At 33.6% G+C, this 25,357-nt stretch overlaps 1 protein-coding gene across 2 annotated transcripts; it reads left to right on the plus strand.

Moving 5' to 3' along the window:
- Positions 1 to 24,908, plus strand: LOC122634955 (ejaculatory bulb-specific protein 3). Of its 2 annotated transcripts, none has more exons than XM_043824536.1 (4): positions 1 to 313; positions 16,303 to 16,477; positions 23,267 to 23,361; positions 24,739 to 24,908. In XM_043824536.1, exons 1-4 carry the CDS (start codon positions 311 to 313, stop codon positions 24,838 to 24,840), a joined length of 375 nt encoding a protein of 124 aa, XP_043680471.1. In that variant the 5' UTR covers positions 1 to 310; the 3' UTR covers positions 24,841 to 24,908. The 2 variants fall into 2 exon arrangements, with proteins under 2 accessions (XP_043680471.1, XP_043680470.1); XM_043824535.1 differs by lacking the exon at positions 1 to 313 and adding an exon at positions 11,476 to 11,631.
- The last annotated feature ends 449 nt before the right edge of the window (positions 24,909 to 25,357 follow it).

Here is a 25,357-nt window from a genome sequence, read left to right on the forward strand (position 1 = left end):
TTACGAAGATTACTCAAGCGGAAAATTATAAATGAAAGTTAAGTAGATACTTTAAAAATTAAAAGGTTTCTTTAAATTTACTATTTTATGATGATATTCTTTACCACCAAGATCTATGAGTGCCATGATTAGTTTACGTATTTGCTAACTGATATTACTTAATTTGTATTTTTTTTAAACATATCTTTTTATTACAGATATAATAGCATTAAATTACATTTTACAGTTATCGATTGGGTTGCAGAAATGGAGATTATTTTAAGGCAGCAACGTAATCGGATTCCAGATCGTTAAGAAGCGGACGAATTTTATGGTACCTTTATTAAATTTTTATAATTTTTTATATATACCATTCTATAAATACCATGATGATATTAATATGTTTATTTGAAATCGTTTTAATTAATTTAAGTGATGTATGTAAATTTAGCTAAATCAAAGAGATTTAGTAATATACATTTTTACAAATATAGCTCGTAGATGAACAAACATTTAGAAACTGTTTTTTTTTTCGAATTATAAGTATTATTAAAGATATTGATTTTGATAAATCTTTTCCGATAAGGTAAATCGTCTAATACATTATGTATATATAAGCTTTTTTTTCTAAAAAGTAATTGATGCTAATAAATATTTATTTTAAATGATACACGTTAGTGTATTAGAAATGAAATATGTAATTATCAAGGACATCACGTTATTTTTTGTTGAATCAATATTATGATCACGTCGTTCAGTTTTCCTTGTATTTTACAAACGATTCCAGATCCGTTTACGCGTACACGGCAATTAGGTGTGAAAACTGTATGTTTACACGAAACGGCGCTAATGTCTATTTACACTAGTAACGAGGCCAACTTTGCAGCTCTGTGGTTAATCACAGCGCGTACGTGTTCCTTACAAATTAGCACGCAGACGGTACGAAAGGTACCTTTGCACTTGTATATCCCTTTTCAGCTTTAAAACAACTCTGACGTTCGTTTTCTGTTGAAATTTGTCTGAATGCGGTTGACTTAGGTCTTATCGTATCAAATGAAGGGCTGTAGAATTTGTTATATTTAGCAATATTCCATCTATGCGTAAGTAGATAATTATTACTAATACAACTTATCATATTAATGCATTTGTACCAGTGATTAATTAAAATAAATCTTTCCCCGTATTCTCAGCTGGCGAACAACAAGTAGCTTTCAAGGAAAACGATAGAATAGAATTATTTCTTAGTCTTAAGCTCGAGGTAACTGTCAAAGTCCTTTTATACTTCTAATTGATTTACCATTGATAATCCGTCGAAAGCAACGTTCTCACGATTCGCATGGTATAGGAGAAGCGCACCGTCTTTTCTTTAAGCTCGCTAGACTAGACCAAGCCTCCATCGATTTCCTTCGAGTGTCTCTTTCTTTAGAGCTTCGAAACTACTACTACTACTACTACTACTACTGCTGCTGCTGCTGCTGCTGGTGGCCGCAAAGAAAGAAAATAAGACGGAGATGACAGAAGGTTTCAACCGTAGAACAGTCCCTGTCACGAGCATATTTCCTTTTATATTTGTGTGTGTGTAATATGTATGATGTATATATGTACATACGTATATAAGTAGCCCATTCATATATACATATAGATCCAGTGGGAATCATGCAGGTGTAGAAGAGAGAAGGAAAGGGAATGATAAAGAAGGGAACGAAAAAGGCCAGATCAAAAAGGGAAGAAAGAGAAAGAGAGAGAAGACTTTCCCTTCTGGTGGTGAAGTAGAAAGAAGAGAGAGAGAGAGAGAGAGAGAAAAAAACGAAAGGACTCATGAATAATGCAGGAGTGAAAGCCGGCTGAAACAATTGCTGGGCGTCGCCTTACTCCTAAAATTACATCATCAGATTTTCCACGAAATTAAAATATTATATATTCCATGCTGGATTCTCCCACCAGGAACTATTTGATGTTTTTTTTCTCTTTCTCTCTCTCTCTCTCTCTCTCTCTCTCTCTCTTTCTTTCTCTCTACCTTCAAAGTTAAATGTCCGTCCCTTATACTTCTTCCCCTTAATTCGCTATGCTCAGCGAAGAAAAATGCCGATTATGCGTTTACAAGACGTGACTCTGTAATGCGTTTCTGGTTGAGGTATCTTTCTACGTTAAAAGTTATTACAAGAGGTTTCGGTCTTTTGGGGAAAATAAATTTGAGCCTCTTACGTTGGTACAGTAGTGAATTAGTACACGTGAGCGTCCTTTTAAAGATCGAAACCTTATGGAAAGTGTATATGTATAGTATCTTTATTAATTGAATTTATATTGCGGAGTACATTTATTTCTGATAAGGCTTTCTTCTGAAAATATTAGAGCGAGTTAATGCATTAAATGTTGGATAGAAAATTGCGATATTTTATTGTGATTGTTACTATTTTTCTTTTTCTTTTTCTTTTTCTTTTCTTTTTTTTTTTTTTTTTCTTTGGATATTTTTTGCGCAGTTTCAATTCAGTAATGCTATTATAAATAATTGAATCTCAAATGGTGATTTATGGACGATAACATATTTATATGTTTCGAATTATGTTGATTGACAGTTCTACCTTTTTCCTCTTTCGATTGAACCTAATCGATCTTAGAACTCTCCCTTGAAACCTTCCTTCTTCGCTTGAGAGCCGTGATGTATCGAACTAACCGATAAGTAGCTCGTTTCCTTCACTTCCCTTAGCTATTTTATTTTTCAGAAGCCTTAATCGTTCTCTCTACCTTTATCTTCTTTTAATGGCGATAAAACAACGTAGCAGGGGTTTACTTTATTCATTCGGTAACATTTACCATCGATTTTCTGGTATATAGGGCGATCGTTTCTATTACAAACGAACAAGGAGAATAATAATTATTTTCTGTAGAGAATGAGTCTGAAATAGGTTGTCGACAAATTTATAAACTTGCCCTATGCGTTAATCTAATCAATTTAAATTTACAAAGCCTTTCTTTTCGAGATCAAATGTAGAAAAATGTAAAAAAACTTATCAAGGGCTTCTTCATTTTGATACGGAATTAAGACTTATCTGTTTCTCGATGTTCTTTACGAATTAGAATTTCTCTGTTTAAATTTTTGCGATTAATAATTACGCGGCTTTTGTCTATATTAATTATTCGAGAACAAATTTCTTTGTTAATATTTCCATTGTAATTATAAATTCGGTTTTAATGTTACAACGTCTTGTCTTGTTTCTCGTGAATATAAAAGTTATTCGATAATTTCGTAAGTGTTTAGTAATTGTTATCAATCATTAAAATTATATATAGAGATCTATATGTATCCGTGTATTTCCATTAACGAGTAATCGACGAGTTTGACGATTCTGTATCGTGGTATGTACGTGGCCTAATTACAAATAGAAATACGAGAAGAAAATTATACGATTAGAGAAATTAGCGAATAGACGCAGATTCCTGGGAAAGTTCTATGTTAGATCTACAGAGTGACTCATCCAAAGTCCGTGGAAACTAGAGAAGCTTAATGATGATCGTTACGTCAGTTTCGAAGCATCATTTCTTCAACGTTGACGTGTTAATGAGCAGCTACGAAACTCGGGCTTGTTTGCCAGGAATTGTTCCCACGCGCCGGAAATGGCACTTTTCTTGCTTGCTTATCGTCTTACGAATTAGTCTCGAAGGATCACGTTAATCTCTAACGTTTATAAAATTATTTCATACAACGACTTGTAATTAAATCGATGTTTCGTTATTTCTATTGTTAATTGAAACGATATCAACAATTATTTATATAGAAATATATCCATACGTAGAACGGTCATTTTTGTTATGAAAATGGATTGTAAGAGGTCAGGAGAGGCAATGGGTAAAGAATCGGTTAGAGTTTTCAATGAAAACTTTACTTATACTTTTTCGTTCTAACTATAGCGATCGATCGATCGTCGAGAAGTATGGTCGAGCTTGCCCTGTGGCTTTACGTCTGCAATGATCCTTTATTTTCTCAAGATACATTTTACAATTGAAAGCGTTTCATCTCTCTCTCTCTCTCTCTCTCTCTCTTTATCTATCTGTATATTCATCCACCTATCTATTTATCTGTCTTTTTCTTATTCGAAAGAGCTACGATAGAAGTAGTATTGCGAGTATAACTCGGTTCTTAATGAAGCGAGCTGTATTTCGCTTTGACGTCTCGGAAAGCTTAATTATATTCAACGTTGCACGTAGTACATCTTTCTCAGTGGCTTGTCGTCTCTCTTCTATCATCGAACGCGAAGCACGTCTTCCTCTTTCGCGATGCTTCGTCGAGCCATGCGGAGAAGGCGGTTGCGGAGACGGAGGAAGGAAGACTGCTGCTGCTGTTGGTGCTCTTCTTAAACAGTTCGCGGGTAGCATGCGAGAGATATTACCTGTACTATTTCTCTTCCACGTAAAGCATCGTATATCCCTATATCCTCGTGATATTCAGTACGTCATTAGTCCAAAGGTACCGGAGTAAGCTGGATAATCTTACCACTGTGATCCTCGTTTCTCAGAAATAGTCATTTTTCTTCAATTTTCATCGCACTCTTCCTTCTTTACTTTATCCGTCGTTGAACAAAGATAACGATATAGTAGAATCGTCAACACTTTTTTATTTGAAAGATTTTTTACATTTTTGTGACTCGTTACTCTTGGATCTTGAATATCATTTTATTTTATACACACGTATATATATATATATATATATATATTTCTTTTTATTTTTTTCTTTCTTCGTTTCTTGAGAAATCTTTTTTTCGTTATTATTTTAACGTTATGAGTTAAACATACAATATTTGTAGAATGAATCGTTTTTGTAAAGAAACAAGAAGAAAAAATGGTACGAGAGATGGTTCATAAAATATATGTGGATACGTATGTACGTCGGACTCGATGACTTTTTTTTTTTCGACGAACGATCCTCGATTTTGAGAATTTCATTAGGTCGTTCCGAGAGGGACGAGAGTAGAGTGTGCAACTATCCCGTCAATTTCGCGTTTTAATTCGACTCACGAAAAGGATGGGAGGGTAGGAACAATAGAGAGGAGGATATCGTGTATAGTCGAGTTTGGCATCGTGCCGCGTTGGTAATGTGTGAACGTAAGCGAAATCCTCTGGGCCGATTCGCAAATTACACTTTTCGCTAATTTTATTGGAAATCGATCGCTCTTAGAAGTAATATTCCTGATTTTGTTAAAAGTAAACATATTGTATAGGAATCATATCGTCAAATTTTATATGTGAACTCGACATTCGAAATAAATATTTTGTCTTATTATAAAACACGACGATGTTCCAATGGATGTTTCAATGTCCTCATAAAATTAGACCGAATATATATATATTTTTTTTCTTTTTATAGAAAAAAAAAAAAAAAAAAACAAAAGCAAGATAAATGATCGATTTATTATGATTTAATAAGATCTTGTTTTATTTGCGTTGTAAGCAAATTAGATTCAACGAACGCAACAGATCTTTCGTGTATGTGAAATTTATTCAGTAGGTCAGAATTAAATTATTATTCGTCTTACTTATTCGTACGTATAGATGTTATTCAAGGAAAATGATGGCAATCTCGGTACCGGGAGAGGAAATATTCGAGATAGTCGAACACTCGCGACCTTTGCCCGCGACGCGTACGTACTTCAATGCTGTTGATTGCTTATCCGAATATGCATAATCATTGCAATATAATGACAACGCTCCAGGAAACATCGGATGTACGACGCATACGCAATTCTCCCTTTAACCATATCCGTCGAACGAACTAACGATCGACGGAACAATGAGTTCCTTTTGAGTGGTGGAGTAATGGTCTTGTTCTGATCGTTTAAAATATTTGCACGAAGACGGCATTCCTGTTACGAGTTTCGTTCTATCGTCAAAGAATTTATTTCATTTTATTATTTTGCACCGTTTGAAATATCTATTATCGTCGTCCATAAAGGATTAACGATAAGCGTTAGAATATAAATCTATGATTTTTTATTGATACGTATGTAGCGCACAGATAGTACATATTTCAATTTTAATGGGATAGAATTGAATTGGTTAAAATAGATCTTTTGGTTCGTACGTTTATATATGTAGATGTATACGCCTACGTATGTATATGTATGTATATACCTACCTCATGTATGTCTATGCAAATCGAGTAGTGATGTTAAGTGTTTATTTTAGTATAGGTCATTCTGGTCAAAATAGTAAAAACAATGTTACGTGAGATTATACGTTGTATAGATGTTTTTTCTTTCTTTCTTTCTTCCTTTTTTTTCTCTCTCTTTTCTTTTAAATGATGGACGAAATTTCTGAATAAGCAATACTTGTTAAATACGATTGAATGACGAAGAAAAGTATTATGTCCGAGCCTGTTAAGAAATTCGTAACGTGAAGTTAAACTATTGGACTTAACAAACTATACGTCTATATATCTCTCCATACACACACACACGAATGAAACTTCTCTGGGACAGGTTTTTCAAGTCCTCGCGAGAGACGAGTTCAATACGACGGGTTCTTTTATTTCTTTCTTTTTCTTTTTTTATTTTTTTTTTTTTAATTATTATTAATATTCACGTTAATACGTCACTAACTCATAAAAATAGGTCGAGACGATAAAATTAATACGAATGAATTCTATGTGATAGCATTGTAGAGAACAAGTGTTGACAGAATTCATGAGAAATGGGACACGTAAATATCTCTTTTTTAATTAGAATTAACAAGAAAAAAAAATATGTATATACGTATATGTAAAACGATAGTAACGTTTTTAAAGAGAAGAGATGGAAGGTAAAAAGTTGAAAGCCGTATTGTAATGCATTGTTAAACTCATTTGGAGATATTCAACGTATGTACGATATAAAATAGTATAAAATTCTATGTAAAAAAGATAGAGATTTTTAACAAAAATGACGTTGAAAATATATTCATTGTATCAACGATTTTCCTACAATTTTTTTCCTATTCATAGATAAGAAACATAGAATTTGACATAGAAATCGGCAATACCTTCTCCTTAAGCGAGTAAAGTGTGTCGAAGCAATACATGCTCGTAGGTGTCAGTATTTAATGGATACTGACCACGACAGTATGGTAGTATAATACTAGCAAACTAACTCATAGATACTTGCTTGAGAATACTGGTACATTGTAGACAAAGCTTGAAATCACGTTAATACCGCACGTACTATACTTCAATGTTGCGATCGCCACGACGGAGCCCTTTACATGTAACTTTACGTTTATTATGAGTCCTTCGTTTTGCCGCAAGGCTTATATTTACGTTACCATAACTTCACAGGATGTTTCGGAGTCGGTTGTTAACCCTATTATAATCCAACACACTCGGATTCTCGAGGACGCCCTCGTGGCCAGCGCAATTTCGCGCGTCCCTTGTTAATTTACTCTGATTCGACTATCCTACGTATGTATGTATGTACGTATGTATGTATGTTGCATGTATGCATATATATATATATACATATATACATGTATATAGATACATACGTGAGTATAGGTGTTTACGATACTTCCTAATGCATCCCAAGTGAGATTAATTAATTAGAATAGAAAATGTAGTTTAATTTGTATAGGGAATTATATATAAGGTTTGTACATGTGGTACTTTTCTTGGAAACGATCTTTCCTTTCGATCTAAGAGCAATATTGGAAAGATGTTAAAAAGTCTGTAGAAAGAAGCCAAGTTATAAAGTACAGTAAAACCGGTTCTATCATTGTATCTTCCATTTCTAGTATAATAGAGAATGGTATTCAATGTTTAGAGAACTTAAGAGTTTAGACTAACTAGAAAAAATATATTAGCAATCGACTTATTCAATCTTCTCTGTCTATATGGCATAGCTGTCTATGTTTTAATAAATGTTTCAAGTTGAAAAAAGTATAGTCAAATTGATGGTAATCGATTGTCAATTTGATTACTTGTTTACGAAAGTTTATTTATATTTCGCCATTAATAACGATCGAAGTCATTATATATTATGAGACGTCTATATGCAAATCGCAATGATAAATAATTAATAAATATCTATATGTCTAAAAAATTTACTGATTTTATTCATCGCAACAAATAATAATAGTTTTAAATAAATTTTATAAAACGTATAAATATTCTTTTCAGTAATAATGAATATTTTACACAATTTATATATCGATGAGAGATGAGAAAGAGATACATCGTGGATATAATCGATATATAATATTTAGGTTTAAAAAGTACAAGGAAAAGTACAAATAAATTTCATGTTATTCCGATTTAATTAAGTTCTTTTTTATATCTACTTTCATCGTGTTTGGTTAATCTTATGAAAAGTTTTACAGATTCTCTTGATTCTTACATATACGATAACAATCTTGATATAGGATATTAGTTTTTATAACGTCCAGATTAGCGTACAGTACACATACGTTCGTTGACGATCCATACGACTCTTCTTTATCCTTGTGAATTTACGTCAGAAACATGATTAATAATCTTACGGCACCGGCATATTCCGCGCGTTCTGGTTATTATTAATGAGCTCTATTTCGTGGGACACACCGTCCACCGTAATCGGCCAAATTGATTAATATTGCAGAATTTAACGCGAGCTCGCGGTCAACGGAATTAGACGTTCTGCCGGATATCGAAATATCGAAATTCGATATTCTCCTCTATTTAGAGATTCTGAAATCTTATTCTCATTTCTCTCTCTATCTCTCTCTATCTCTCTTTCTCTCTCTCTCTCTCTTTATTTTTGAAAATTGAAAGGATTCACTGCGTGAAGTAATTTTTTAATTACTTTAAAAATTCTGTTTAAATTAAAAACTGAAATTTAATGGTACGACAAAAAAGAGAAAAAGAAAGAAAGAGAGGATAAAAAAAGGAGCAAAAAAAGGGAATCTCATATATAGGTATTTCTGTAAACTCATCGAAACCTGTAGTTATACATATGTATATTATTTTTTATAAAGATAATGAAAAATCTTCGATTCTTTCTTTGCCTCATGGAATATTCCACGTGGGGAGACATAGTATCAAGCTACATCCATATATTCACAGAAGGGATTCCGAAACCACAAAACGTTGGTCAAAGATAAATTAATACGTACGTATAATATATCGACGATAAAGTTATTCGTGTATTTGTGTGAACGTCGATCACCATTGTTAATATGTTCTGTTGCAGTTGGAAAACAATTGTAACACGTAAACGAATACATATACAACGTATAAAAAGTTCGATACTTTGAAATTTTTTTATTTGACTTAACTAAAGAATTATAAAAATGTTTAATAATTTCATTTTATTTACTTTTAATATTTTTTTTTTTTACTAGAGTTGATTAAAGGAAGAAAAGAAAAAAACAAGCAGAATTATTTAATCTTATGCGGTAGATTTCTTTGCCACAAACTTTTTCTCTTTGGGTCATCCGATTAAGAACTAGGATCGCGCGTGCCTTTGAATTCTCATTCGCGTTAATCTTAGTAAGCCTTTAATTGGGCATCGAGTTAAAATCTCGATGGGTCGACATAGCGACTCTGTAAGGTTAATCGTAAGGATCCACCCCGACTGACCTGTTTTGCGAATCAGGATGGAAACAATTGGTGCAAGAAGTTAACGAGAAAGAAAAACAAAGATAAAATAGATAAAGATAAGGAAGGAAATAGAAAAGGGTATATGCTCGTTAACTTAATGAAGACTAAATATTATTTTCCTTTATTCAACTAAAGTTTTCTAACGAGCAAGAGGATTGGATGAAGTATAGGTCATATGCAAAAGCCGAACGTTAACGAAACGCAGTGGTATTTATTTATTTATTTATTTATTTATTTATTTGCTTATTTATTTATTTATTTTTTGATTCGTTACCCTAGTTTTGTTTTTTTTCTCATTGACATGTATGAATATATAACGATCATATCTGTTGAATTAACGAAATCCCAACGAAATTTCTATCTCCTGTTCAGTATACTTTTTTCTCGTTTGTGCTTGATAATGTTGTAACATAAATTCATATTTTTAATTCCTAATTTGATTTTTGTGCTCGTGTATATTATTGTGCCAGATAAAATCGCTATGAAATTTTTTTCGAATTTGTTAGAACATTTGGAATATGTTACCTAATTTATATCTATGTCAAAACTGTAATAAAAAGTGTAAACGATAGAAAAATAGATAGATAGAGAGATAGAGAGAGAGAAAGAGAGGAACTAAATGGTGAGGCCTATAATAATTGCACCGTTCGATCTTTTATAGCCATTCGTTATCGTACTTATTGTTGCAGAAAGCTATGCGATTGCAAAATAGTAAGTGCAAGTAATTTTTAATAAGCATATTATACGCGAGTAATATTTGCATTAGGTTTACTATTTAATCGTGATTAATTATACAGTTGATGGTTAATATTTGCATTACATACAACGGATTATGAATGCAAAAGCCAAGATATACGTAAATCTACAATCTATATACTTTATCGAGATATTATCGTCGATCGTCTTAAAATACAGAAATATTGGGTTATCGATTTAGAGATTATACCCAACACATATACATATGTATATGCATGTGTGCGTGCTTGTGTATATATTGGTAGGGTGAATTTTATAAGCAGATCGACTTAATTTACATATATTAAAATTGACAGAATTAGAGGTTGGTTTATTTAAGATAAAGAAGAGAAAAAATATATACATTTATATTAAAAATATTTTAATGTAATGATAAAACCCACGTAAATTTTGAAAGAAACAATTTTACTAAATTTTATATACTCATTTTATATGGTCAACCCTGTGTAGATTCTATATGTATGTCGAATTTAATAGTCAGGGATAGTGGAACATCCGAGTAGCCGACAGCCCTTCATTCATCTCCGCTAATTCCCTTCCCCTCGCGAACTTTTGAAATATACGAATATTTGCATAGAATGGGAATTGCCTCGAATACGCGCGGTCATAACGATTCTATAGTGTTTGATCGTTCCTCTATCGGTGATCGTATTCCATCGAACAGTTTTGGATATTCGATATGTATATTTCATCTGTATCGTTCGAATTTCGTCTTGGTGAGAGACGTTGGCCAGTAACACGTCTCGATAAATAAATCAACGAGTACTGGGGAAATGTTATTATCGACAACATCCAGTCGAATTGATCGAATTCTGCCAATGCCAATTGGATTTCTTCGAAATTCGCAAAGGGACGTGAAATTTATTAATTTTTCTATTTTCCTATTAGCTTAAAGATAAATAAAATTCATGAAATATCCTTTCAAACGATTAAACGATTTAATAGATCAGCTGATTAGTAGAACACTATATTTCATTATAATGTAATTGCACTTTAATGTGCATCAATTAACGTGCAAAACAAATGTCTATTAATTTTTTTGTTGAAATAATCGTTTGCTTTTGATCGGTAAGATATCTCAGTGACCTCCCTGGTAAGACGAGAACACGATTCAGGGTGGACAGTAAAGACGTGTTAACGGAGGGAAAAAAAGAGGCGTCTACCGCTTCGACGAATTCGGGCAGTGTGGGAAATCAGCCGGGGTATAAAGCAGCTGATCACGAGCACCTCCGGCATCAGTTGCTTAACTCGACTCCTCCGTGACTGTGTGACACACGTAACGACAGCGCAACATGAAGGTAAGCCCGAGAGAGCCTTTCCCCATCGCCACGATTCTTTACTACCGTCGACTCGCTCTAGAACCAACTTGGTTCAGTTTCCTTTCCAGTATCGTGACACGCGTTTCGCTTTCGATTCGATATAAACACGATAGTTCGCGTGATTTTCTTTTGTGTCTAAACTTAGCTCGTCCACTTTTCTTTCTTTATTAACAAACAACTTATCCAAATTGCGTTTACTATTTAAAATACCTTGGAATGTGTTGGAAACATTGTGAAATTTGTTCGACACACTTGGAAGCATTCTCTAATTTTTGTTTTATTTTGAAATTCGTTAATTTCAATCGAATTATTTGCTTTTTCTGTTTTTATTAATTCCTCTCTCTCTCTCTCTCTCTTTCTTTCTTTCATATTCGAGAGAATAAAAATCGTCAAGATTTTTAATTTCGTGAAATCATTTAAATACGACAACGTCTTCGTTACCGTGCTTCCTACGAATTTAACTCCTCGAAAGTGGAGTTAAAGAAAAGTTGGAACGCGTTTGTTTGACCGATAGATTAACTTCGCGCCGCGTCGGTGCTGAAATTCATGCACAAATCGGATAAGGTGCTTCTCAGACTTTTGAAGGGAAGTGAATCGATTACTTTCGAGTGGTACCTACTGTCTATATTTCTCTCTCTCTTTTTCTATATATATATATATATATATATATATATATATATATATATATATATATGTAATATATATATTTCTCTTGAAACTTGAGAACTAAGCGAGCAAGTACTTTGAAGAACGTTATTTTTTATTACTCTACCGTCGCTTTTGATCTCATCGATATCCCTCTTAAAATCGATTTCTTGTCACAAATATGACAAGGAGAGGCTCATGCTGGCTCATTTAATAATAATCCTTTTCATTCCTTTTTCATTGGACCTTTTTTCAACGAAAGAAATTCATCGTTAAGTGAAAAAAGAAAAAAAAAGGAGAGAAGAGGAAGAGCGTATTAATCGAAGCTCAATATTCTATTCATAAAGTTTTACATTTATGTTGTAAATGAAATTATTTGAAACACGCAGACACACAAATGAATTGACTTTTCTTTCGTTCGCATAAGTTCGTCTAAGATGTAATCAAATTTTCAAAAGTTTCTATCTATTCTTGTCGATAAATATTGCATCGAATCATAAATGAATTTCTTTTTACTGGCCAATAACGAGTTTGACGAATTCGAAACGAATGGCATTTTTAGTCGAAAAGATTTGAATATCGAGAGGACACGTTCGTTTGTTCGATTCGTCTGGCTCAGCTGTCTCAGCGAGTCGTTTATCGATCGTTCTCTTTTGGGACGTGTTTGCGTCGGACAGAGAACAGGATCAACGAACGCGCGACTAACGTTAGAAATGAATTTTCAAAAGATTTTTTTTTATATCGTTGAAAAGATTCGAGTGACCGTTTCCTTTAACAGTTTGTCATCCACGAGCAAATTTAGCATAAATTTACATATACGTAAATCCCCACGAATGACTTTTTTCATATTTTTTTTTTTTTTCTTTTTGTTTTTCTCTCGTTTCTTTTTAACACATCTCTTGTGACGAACGTTTCTCATCTCATAGATAAATGTAGTTACCTACGTAATTAAATAATTAATTATACAAAGAAATGCGTTTAATAATGTTTAGCACGGAGAGTGCTAAACGAATAGTTATCAGTGAAATTCCATAATGATTCCTTCATTGATCTTTGCAAATTCGAATTGAACGTCAAGCTAGACGTTTTATTTTACGCTCCTGTTAATCCTGAGAGCCTCTTTTCGTTCGTTTCCGATGATCAGTCGACGAAGAACGCTCGTAGCTCGAGGAAAACTCGAGGAAAGGAAAGGAGAGTCGAGTCGAAGGTGTTCTCGAAGGAGTGAAATTCGTTCGCGAGAGTGAAAGGCGTTAGGAAGCTTCGTGGACCGTAATGGCGTCGATTGCATAATACGAATCGCGTGTGCGCGAGCGTGAAACGACGGATTGCGCTCGTGTCTCTCTATCTTTATCCACTTACCTTCGATCTTTTCTCTTTTCTCTTTTCTCTATGTATTTGCGAGATAAAAGTCAACATACGTGGGTAGCGACGAACCTTTCTCGTTTCTTTGCGTAAGTTATACTAATTGTAAGTAAATAGATAAAACGTCAATGATCAAAATGCCAATACGCATTGACATTTTCGAAGACTATTGATTGACACATAATTTTTTCATTTTTCTTATCGCGACGTTGAGTTTAAACCAGTGCGATTTTCTTTTCTTCATTGATAGTTTTACTTTTTTTTTTTTTTTGCAAGAGAAATTGTTTCATTAATCTTCTATTTGATTCTATATAAGTCGAAAAATATAATTTTGAAAATTAATATTTTTTAGAAGGATTAAAAAATATCTAGGAAAAAAAGATAAACATTGATAAAGAAAACAATTGAAAAGGTCAGACAACAAAAAACTTAATGAATCGTTTGATTATTTACTTAGAGACAAAGACAGTATTTGTCAAAGAGATTGTGAAGTATTTCGAGTCATTTTTACTGCAATGTCCATTCCGAATGTCAAATGCAAGCGAAGAGAATTCGAATAGAATCATGAAAATGCTTGTTAACGTTTTATTCGACGTTTTGAGTTATTTCGTATTTTATCTTTTATTTGAAAATAATTCCGAAAACATTATTCTTGACAAATACATATACACATCTATATAGATGTTCTCGTCGAAATCTAAAATGTAGGTAATTAACGTTAAAATACTTGCAGAGTTAAAAGTCTCTTTAGAATATTAAGGTAATAATAAACCATTCGATAACAATTAAATTTATTGAATAAATATGAATTACGTGAAAGCGGATATCGGAAATAATTAGAACAACAAACGATTTCAACGTCCGTTTAACGAGAAACTTGCCAAGAAGATCCAATTACGTGACGTGGTCGTAATTTTGGGTAACTTTTTTCTCTTCCGAAATGGTGGAAGATTGCCGGACCTCTATTCAACAGTTTCGTGTAAGAAATGACATCCCGTGACATCGAATCGTTCTTTCTTCGACATTAGTCGACTTATAACTCCTCAAACGAGTTTATTTCTATAAGTAACGTAGCCAAACTTTTTATCTTCAGTTTAAGCGACGTCACTGGTTCAATCGTCGGACGGAGAGTGAGAGAAAGAGAGAGGGAGAGAAACACAAAAATAAAGACGAATAGGTAGACATATCTAGAAAAAGATAAAAAGATTTATATTGCAATGGACACGGACACGAAACGAATAATAAAATCTTGTTTATATTTCAAGGTTCGTCAGTTTGCGAATGTTTAACTCGCTCGTGCAGATTGACAATTATATATTTAAAAGAATTAACTTTTGCCACATGTTCACTTTCTGTTCTCTTATATACATACTTACGTACGTGTATATGTATATGTATATATATATATATATATATAAGCTATACATATTTACACATAGCTATATTACAATATTAAAGTCAGAAAATATTCTCGTGAGCGATCATCCATTGGCCTTGAGCCACATTCGATATCTTGTCCAGTCGTTGTGAGAAAATAATATAATGAGTTTCCATTTTTGCTTTGCGTGTGCTTGAGATACGAATAAAAATAATGAAGCTTGGCATTAATCTGAAATGTTCAAGGGGTTATGAGTTTATGCATTATTAAGTCTCCTTCTATGAGAGATTCTTGAGATTTAATCTGGTATTAATGATATTCATCCTATATTATTCTGTTTTAAATAGAACACAATTTTTTACTTTCTATCTTTCTTTTTTTTTTCTTTTTTTTTTGGGACATAATCTTGCTTCCTCTAAATTATTTAATTAATTCTAATGTAATTTTTAATCGTCTTATCTCTTTACACAGTTTTTATTTTAACTTCTTTTTATTATCTTTTTTTTTTCCTTCTTTTTCTTTTTGTTTCTTTTACATAATAATAGGAATTTACTTTTGATACCTCTACAAACAAATTTCTTTTCCCCTCATTCATTCTCCTTTTTTCCATTTTATATACTTTAGTATTCTCTCTCGGGAGATACGAATAGTATAAGGCTTACAGGTTAAATCGAGTAAGCGGTGTCTTCTTCGTGGAAAAGATCAACTTTCCTACCGAGGAGATTACCGTTTTATAAAGAGACCATTTATCACGGACGCGTGTGCACTCGTCCTACGAAATAAGTATTTCGCCAGCAGTAGAAACAGCAACAACAGCTTTCTCGTACGTCTCGAAGGTCTCGTGAATGCGGTGCAATGATGTCAAACGATTATGCACTTGGGGAGCTATTCGTGGAAAATGTAGAATTTCTATCTTGAATATATCTTTGCCTTCGTGAGAGATATTCCTTTATAAAATAGTACACACTCTCTCTCTCTCTCTCTCTCTCTCTCTCTCTTTCCTTTTTTCTTCGAAACATTCTTCTTCCTTTTATCAATCGAAGTACGAAATTTACCTGAAGTAATTGAAAGAAAATAAAATAAATATTTAATCTGCCATTTTATCGGGTTTGATTATTTTATTTCGAAGTATGACAAAATATGACAATGAAAAGAAAGATGATATTATGATCCGAGTATTAAAATGATTAGAAAACTTATTTCTAACGATTGAATTTTTTTTCTGTTATTATATTTTTTTATTTCTTTTTTTTCGACGAATCTAGGTCGCCGTAGTTTTCCTTGCCATGCTCGCGTGCTTCGTAGCCGCGGATAAGTACACAACGAAATACGACAACATCGATGTGGACCAGATCCTGAAGAGTGATCGTCTTCTCAACAACTACGTAAACTGTCTTTTGGATGTTGGCAATTGCACGCCCGATGGACACGAGCTCAAGAGTGAGTAGAGGAGACTTTTAACATCCTTTTACCTTTTATCCTACATACATATGTATGTGTGCGTATATTATATATAGATAGATATATACATATATACACTTAACGAGTACAAGCTTTGTCATGACAGCAGTTTAATACAACTTGTAAGAAAAGGGCCAGCGGCTCTTCAACCACTACTTTTTCTTCCCATCAACGCGATCCACTATCTTCTTTCTTTAGGTTTTCTTTTTTCTTCTTCTTCATTGTTCTTCTTTAAGTAACGCTATATATCTTTCTTTTTCTATTTTTTTCCTCTTCTTTTCTTTCAAATTACTAGCCGTGATAGCAAATTTTTTCAAAGAACAAAGTTGTCGAGTTTTAACGTGTTACTAATTAGCCTACTTTAAATAATTTAATATACCTATCGATACTAATCGACTCCACATATTTCAAATATAATTGATACTACGATAGTTTAGTTTTCCTCTACACTTTTGCTCTTTTCTTCCCACCATGAATCCTTCCTTATCCTTATCTATTCGTCTTTATTCGGTCCTTCCCAGTTTCCTGATCCTTCCATTGCTCCGTACTGCTTTATCGTACGAATTCCGTAACTCTCATCCTCTCTTGCTCTCAAGGGACTCCTACTTTTCCAGATCCAATAAGCAGTGTTCTTCCTTTCTCTTTCTTTCTTTCATTCATTCTTTCCTTCTTCCTGTCTTTCTCTCTTTCTATTTCTCTCTCTCTCTCTCTATCTCTCTCTATTTCTCTCTTTCTTTCTTTTCCTATCTCTTTACAAGCCGAGCATGCCTTTCCTTCGTCCATCTTGTCTTTCCTTATCTATCTATCTATCTTTCTTTCTTTCTTTCTTTCTTTCTTTCTTTCTTTCTTTGTTATTGGTTTCAACTCTTGCTAGGAACGCATCGTGTAACCCTGTCAAATATTGGACGAGGTCGTAGCCGTCGTGGTCAAAGTCGTGAAAGTAGGTCAGAGAAACAAGTAGTACCGTTAAAGCATCGCTGACCATCCAGAAAATTCGAGCCTTCGACTTCTACAATCCACACATGTATATATATATATATATATATATATATATATATATATATATATCCTGATTTTTCTTTTCTTTCATCATCCTGAAACGCATCTTCTCGTTTTCCTTCGGGAAAAGATAGGAGACTTCTTCGTAAATTCCATTTCCAAGTTTCTTATTGCTTTCGGAGAATGAGAAAGTTTACGAATGTTGGATATCTCGTAGATAGTATTTGCTAAATAAATTAATACGATTGATAAACAATCCTCTCGATTAAATGCGTTGATCGTCTTGGATGAGATAGATGATATAAAAATACCTTATTACAAGAAAAACGCACCAGAGTTATCCTAGATATTTGAAAAAAAAATTTCCAAGGTATTATCCAAGGATTTTAATAAAAGTCGAGATCCCATCGAAACTAATACGCGTAGGTCCCCTCCTTGAAAATTTCTTTTCTTCGACGATTATGTCCTTCCAGCACTCGGACGAATTCGTTCGAGTGAATATAAAGAGAAGAGTTCGTTCATAGAGATCGTAAAAAGAATTTTATTGTTTCTACGTAGACCGTGTATGTACTATGTGGCTCCTTCGTTTCAAGGAGCCAAAGCTTCCTTCCAAAGCTTCAAATTTTTCTTCCCTTTCCTTTCCCTTTATTTTTTATTTCTTCCTTCCGTAGAATCGTAGAACGTAGCTTCGACTATACTTTTAAACGATATCTCTCGTAGAGGAACACTCGTCGGGCCTTTATCGATCACGGAGGAGTGAAAATTTTCGATTTCTAATTAAGATAGTTTTCGACGTGGTCAGATAACAGAGATACACCGGACGTTATTTTCTCCATCCTGAGAAGACGAGGCAATAATGAAGAATCCTTTTCCAAGAGTTTCTCTTCGACGTAGACGAAGAACTTCGACGACAGGATTGGCGTGTAAACTCGAGATCTGATTTTCGAACTCGATGTATAGCGTGAATTCTTTTGTATCGCATTGTATTCGAGGAAAACGAGATTCTTTACGATGCAATAAAATCAACTTTTGCGAAAACGGGATCGGGAAAATCTGAATGAAAATGATTCTTCGAAAAATGAAGGAATTCATTTCAACGTGTAGGAGAATGAAAATGGATAAACGGACTGATATAACGATGTTACCCTACATTCATCGATCTATTGGAAATAAATCCGTGTAAAAATACGTTTCTCTATTTCTCTCGGGCTCACATTTACATACTCGAAATACTACGTGCTACGGGAATGCGATATTCGTTTTGAACGCAACGAGAAAAATGTTTCGTTCGCGCGTATACGTATAGATATATCTACACTTAAAAGAGGAGCTTTTTTGTATTTTTTATTTTGTATTTTTTTTTTTTTTGGTTTATTTTTTTCCATTCCCTCTTGCACGTTGCTTTTCAGATATTTAATTAACAAAACAACGGTTTGTTGATTGGACTATCGCATCGTGTGCGTTGCGAGTTAGTGAGTTAGTTCCTTGATAAAGAGATGTTTGTTAAGTGCATACTAGGTTTTATTATAACATTTCGCATCGTAAAACTACTTCAGGTTTCGAAGAACATGTAACTTAATTATTTCATAAATATTAAAAGCGTCGAAGCGTTCCTGTGAGGTATAATTTATATCATAGATAAAATTACCATTTGATTCTTCGCTTAAACCTATTCGAAGTTACTCGATTAGAAGATGGAGGAGAGAGAGAGAGAGAGAGAGGGAGAGGGAGAAAGAAGGCTGGTAGATCGGATCTTCCTTATTAGATATTCCGTAGTAAAGAAAATCCTCTTAGCTGCGATTGTTTTGAGAAGTCTGCTTCTCGAATGATCGATCTTCGATACGATTTGCAATTCGTAAATAACGTGCAGCCTATTGAATATTTATGCATATGCGATAGAAAGGAATGGAAACTAAGAGCGATGTTAAAAGAAAATAAATGAAAATACGTGAGAATTATCGTGTAAAATGAATTTTTCGTTTGGATCGTTTAAAGTCATTTTTGCAAAATACAAGAAGAAGATCGAGTGTTTAGAGTAGAAGGATATTCAATATTTGTCCTTAGACACCTAGAGAGAATTTCAACTTTGACGAAAAGTTTCGGCTGGTGTCTTACTCTTAAAGCTAACTAAGTTTCGGATGGTTCTTCGCAAATAAAAGCGAAGCTACGATTTACCGGCGCGATCTTAAATGATACTTTCTTGGGTTTGACGTTAATGAAAAATATACAAAGGAAAATCCTGTCTAGCATTAAATAATTTACTTGTTCTTTAGAAAATACATATAATACGTTATTTCATATCGAATTGTCTACCGACCTCCAGACGAAGAAATATCAAAGATAATCTTCGGAGTCAACGTACTTTGAATTTCAGGGAACAATCACGTCCAACGTTCAGCAACGAACAGATGATTCGATTGAATTGATTTAATCAGGATGAATATTAACGTTGATTCGATAAACGGTAATGATTACCAGTTGGATCGGACGTTTATTGAGAAATTGCTTTTTCGGTGAGAAGTTTAGACAGACAGACAGACACAGACAGATAGATAGGTAGATAGATAGATCGCGAACATGAGTTCGATGAAATATTCAAGGTAGATTAGAATATGTATGAAAGCATTTACAACGTAAAGCAATTATCTCGGGTCCATCGACGTGTCGTTCGTTCAAAACGTCTCGGAATCGAGATAGAGTCGCGTAAACGCGCGTAAATGCAGAGGACTTTCAAAAGCGCCATCGTGCGAACGCTTATTGTTCCTTCTCGAAACTGTCCAACGTATTATAATTCCACAGAATCGTTATCTCTATAATTATGCTAATATCTTTGGAGGATTACCGAGCCGTGACTATTCGATCGTATAAATATTCAAATATTCGACATACTATTCACATCGACTTGTGGCCGCGCGAACATACATACGTACGCACGCGTATACACAAACACACACACGTACATATATATATATACATAGGCATACATACATACAAGCGTAAATTCTATTACGTATCCCGGTTATTCAAATTTCATTCGTCAGACGTGCAAGCGATCCGTTCGAACGTTCGGGTCGGTCCTTATATACGCAATGCGCCTATGTATTCATCTACATACATACGTGTCTTAACTGATTTACCTTTACCACGCTGGTATTTTTCTTTTTTCTCTGATTCAAATACGAACGAAACTCGGAGATCTCATTGGTAATCTAAATTTTCCCGGAGATCGTATTACTCTTCGTGTTAAACGCATGACCGAGCGACTTAAAATTGAAAATTGAGATACTTTCATATCTTTATTTCCCTTTTTTACTTTGAACGATATAATTTGAGGAAAAAAATTTTACCTTTACGCTTCCCTTTTTTTTTTTTTTTTTTTTTTTTTATCAAAGAATCATTAAGCGATAATAGATGGAATTAGTTATTGGCTAATGCTGATTCGAATAATCGATCTTGAAGCTTTTCTTACGTCAGAACGACTCGAGTACGATAATTATCTAGTCCATCGATCATTTACGCAATTCATGAGAACGGCAGGTGTAACATAAAAACGAGCAATTAATGACTGAAACTTTTGCGATATATCTAATTAACATAGAGAGATAAATTATATTCAATGCAAATTTCGTTATTTTTCTTTTCGATGTAATTTTTGTATTTTACATTAAATATCATAGGAGCATTGTTTGTCATTCTTTCTCATTTCGAACATATGCGAAGAAAAAAGTAAAGAAAGGGACAAAAAACGGAAAGTACCTTAATTAAAATTTACATACGAAATTATTGGAAAATATCATATTTGATTGAATAATTGATTTTTTTTGTCTTACATCATTCGTGTCGAGGATATTTCAATGGACGATAGATCGCGCGTGTGTGTCTATATATATATATATATATACATATATATACATACATACATACGTAGGTACTTACATACATACATATGTAGTCCTCCTCAGAGGAAATTCGCGTTGGATATTCGAGAGGTACTCACTCCTTCTCTCTCTCTCTCTCTCTCTCTCTCTCTCTCTCTCTCTCTCTCTTTCTCTTTTTCTTTGGACATTGACCAGTAGCAAGAGCACCGAAATGTCGGTAGAGTAGAGCGGCTGGTGCAAATGACGGCCAGGGTAAAAACGTCGAGTGATTTTTGGATGGAAAGGGCATGAGGAGGGTTGAACCGAAAGTATAACAAAATTTATCCTTCTTTCTTTATATTCGCCAAAATAACAGCGCGTTATGAAGTCCACCCTCTTCTTGAGAAACTCTTTCTTCTTGCTTACTTTTTTCTTTTTTCCTTTCTTTCTTTCTTTCTTTCTTTCTTTCTTTCTGCACTATCTGGCGAGACGTCCTACCTCACGAAAAAAGACCAAGAGAGATCCTTTGAGGATGAAAAGGATCTATCGAAGAAAAAATATGATAACGTCGTCACAGCTGTCGGTTCGTCGAGAACGACGTTCTCTTTTACGATATTTACTCTCCGATTTGCAAGGAAACGATGTTTCTTGCTTTCTCAAATCCTGAAAAATAAAAACTTCGGAAAGATCGGGAAGGATTGGAACAATGGTTCATACACGGAATAAATATCTCTAATTTTTCATTTATATATTTACTTTAAAGATATTAAATATTTTTCTTTACATGAATTTCTAATTAATATTATTTCATAAATTCATTTTACTGTCATAGCACAATCTTTTTTTGTACATTTACAATTTAAATTATTATTATCTATAGTAAATACTGTTTGTTAAATAATAACCCGAGTACTTTGCATTAACACTCCATAAAAGTAAAATAAATGTTTTATGAATTTATGAGAGATACTTAAATATACCCACTATTATTATTGCACCACGAAATTATGTAGAACTTATGGCACAGTTAAACGCAGATTTATTCCAAATGCGGACGTTTTTAGTAGCAGTTCCTCCGTTGTGGTAGGCGATCGATGAGAGCAATTTTTTCGCAGTTTTACCTTGCAAAAAATACGAACGATAGTTGGGCAAAGAGACCGTTCGAAAAATGAACGCGAACGTTGTATAGGGTGAGGGATGAGCGAGGAGTGTTGAACGTGAACAGTGCGAATCGGTTTACAAAATAATCGAAAGCATCGATTTCGGTATATATGTATGCCTGTATGATGCTATGAAAAAAAAAAAAAAAAGAAGAAAAAAGAAAATTTTGTACGAGTGCAGCCAATGGGAACGCGTGTGAAATGCACATTCGTTTTTCTCCAAGCGGCTTCCCTTTTCAAAGATCCCTCTCATAAATTCTTCATTGTATTCGGGACAACGCGGTTCTATTCTACCCTTCGTACATTCAACTATTTTGTTCGTGAAAATTCGTGAAATTCTTACGAAACTTGACAATGATGTTCGATAATTTACTCACCCTTCTTAATTTCCACCCTAACTTTCTACAACTCCTACGTATTCGATCACTTTGGAATTTTGGACTTGTTAATAGTCATTGGGGATAGGTATTCAAGATTTATTTGTAAACTTACAACCATGAATTACATACCAAACGATAAATTATATTACGAGTCACTATTTCTTAACAGAATCGATAGAGAATGATTTCAATTGTGGTATATGTTATATTAAAATATAGTTTTATAGTAAAAAGTAGAACAGTATGAAAAATATTCCTACGAAACGTAGTATCGATTGGAATATTTATTTAGGAACGTCAATAATAATACGAGGACGAGACCAAAGAATGATATCTTTGTCTGATTTTTCTCTTTGTTTTTCTTTGTTTCAGAATCTCTCCCTGATGCATTGGCAAACGGTTGTAACAAGTGTAGCGAGAAACAGAAGGCCGGTAGCGAGAAGGTCATTCGGTATCTTGTCAACCAGGTACATTCACCTCGGCTTTTGTCACCTTCCCCAGCTTAATTAAGAATAAACGTAACGAGTTACGTTCTCTCTCCCTCTCTCTTGCTCGCTCGCTCGTTCGCTCTATCTCTCTATCTCTAATGTAACAGGAGCAAGAGTAGGGACATACGGAATAGAGTTCCAGCCCCTAGAGAAAACTAGTTTGACTTTCACAGACGGTCGATTATGTCAATTAAATTTGTGAACGAATTGGACGAGGTACAACGATACGATATGATTGTTCGAGACTCTGATATAACGAATTGTTAACAATTTCCAATCCGTACTAGAGGGTGAAAATGATTTAAAAAGGAAAAAAGAGAGAAGGACAAAGGAGAAAAAATAAAGATTAGAGAACAGATAGATAGTAAAGATTTGCATAAACGTTTGCTCGTGAATGTTGAACGAAGAGAATAATCATCGAAGGACTCGAACGCAAGTTAGATCGTTCCAAGTTGGTCTAAGAATCTATAGATACATGTCCCGAGTTTATCGTTGGGAATATTGCTGTTAGAAATACCGTGACTGGCGATACTTGCTCCGAAAATCGTGATCGGAGTGATAAAACGAGATATTCTCGAGAAATTCTCTTTCTATCTCGGAATGAATCGATTTTTTCTTTCTTTCTTTTTATGTCAACAGTGAAACGTAATAACAAAGTGTTCCTTTCAAATGACCGAACAACTTTCCAAGTGTATCATTTGTAATTCGTACGGCGAGAATTATGGTGGCTCGATTATTCTGAACGAACGAGTTGAAATTCGCGTTCACCTCTCTTCGGTAATTTCAGACAAGAAATTTGTTAGAGATTTTGTAATTCGGGAATCGTTACGTACAGCGAATAGACGAAAATAAATTCAAAAGGGGATAATAAAGTCCACGAAAGTTCGTCGACCCTCGAGTGATATTTCTTCGAGTCTCATTCGTCCTCGATAAAAGTGGAGGGTAAGAGAATAAAAAGTCAATTTTGTTCGTAAATAGTGGATTTTTTGCAACTATATTTTTATCTTGTATATATATATATGAAGCGCTTGAAAAATAAATTAGTAGATCGAATCGATTTCGGTTTGATTCTAATGATACATGAAATATACAATATTTATTCGATAATTTTTTCTAAGTAAAGTAAATTTTTCTACGATGAGTTTGATTAAATTAAACGTACTCGAACGAAATTTTCACGTTTTTATCGGTTTTTATAATTACTATTTTCTTCTTTTACTCTTTTTTCAATCATCTCTTTGCTATTTTTACTGAATGAAATTACACCGTACGATTCAAAAGTATCATTTATTTTACATTAAACTATTTTAATTAATTTACATACTTTTCATTTAATTTGCGAATTTAATGTTTCAGCGACCGAAACTTTGGGAAAAATTGTCTGCGAAATACGATCCGACCGGAGAATATAAAGAGAAATTCCAGAACGAGGCGGAGAAGCATGGGATCGTGCTGTAAACTTGATCGGAGTTATTACGAAATCATGAAGTGACCATTAAAACAGGAGGTTTATGCTGTTTTCCATATTTCGTTCACTTACTATTCCCTTTCTTTCTCTTTCTCTCTTCCTCTTCCTCTTTCTCTCTTTATCTCTCTTTATCTCTCTTTCTCTCTCTTTTCTCTCGATTTTTTTTGTACTCTTATTTTTTGAAAAGTTGTTAAATAAATGATGAGTTAAGCGATTCGTAATCGTTGAACTTTTCGACGTAAAGAGATTAAAAGAACAAGAAAAAAGCAAGTAGGTTCTTTTAGTAAATATGAATGAGTTGAACGAAGAAAGATGGAGTCTCTCAGGAGATTTGTTTTTATTTCACCGAAAGATCTTACCTACCCGTCTATGGCATTCTTTATCACGCGGGTAATACTCTTTAAATTTGACGTAATAATAATAGTAATAATAATAATAATAAAAATGATGATGATGATGATAATAATAATAATAATAATAATCGTCTTTCCATTATTACATCATTGC

Source organism: Vespula pensylvanica, chromosome 16 (genome assembly GCF_014466175.1).
Source record: "Vespula pensylvanica isolate Volc-1 chromosome 16, ASM1446617v1, whole genome shotgun sequence".
Classification (NCBI taxonomy): domain Eukaryota; kingdom Metazoa; phylum Arthropoda; class Insecta; order Hymenoptera; family Vespidae; genus Vespula; species Vespula pensylvanica.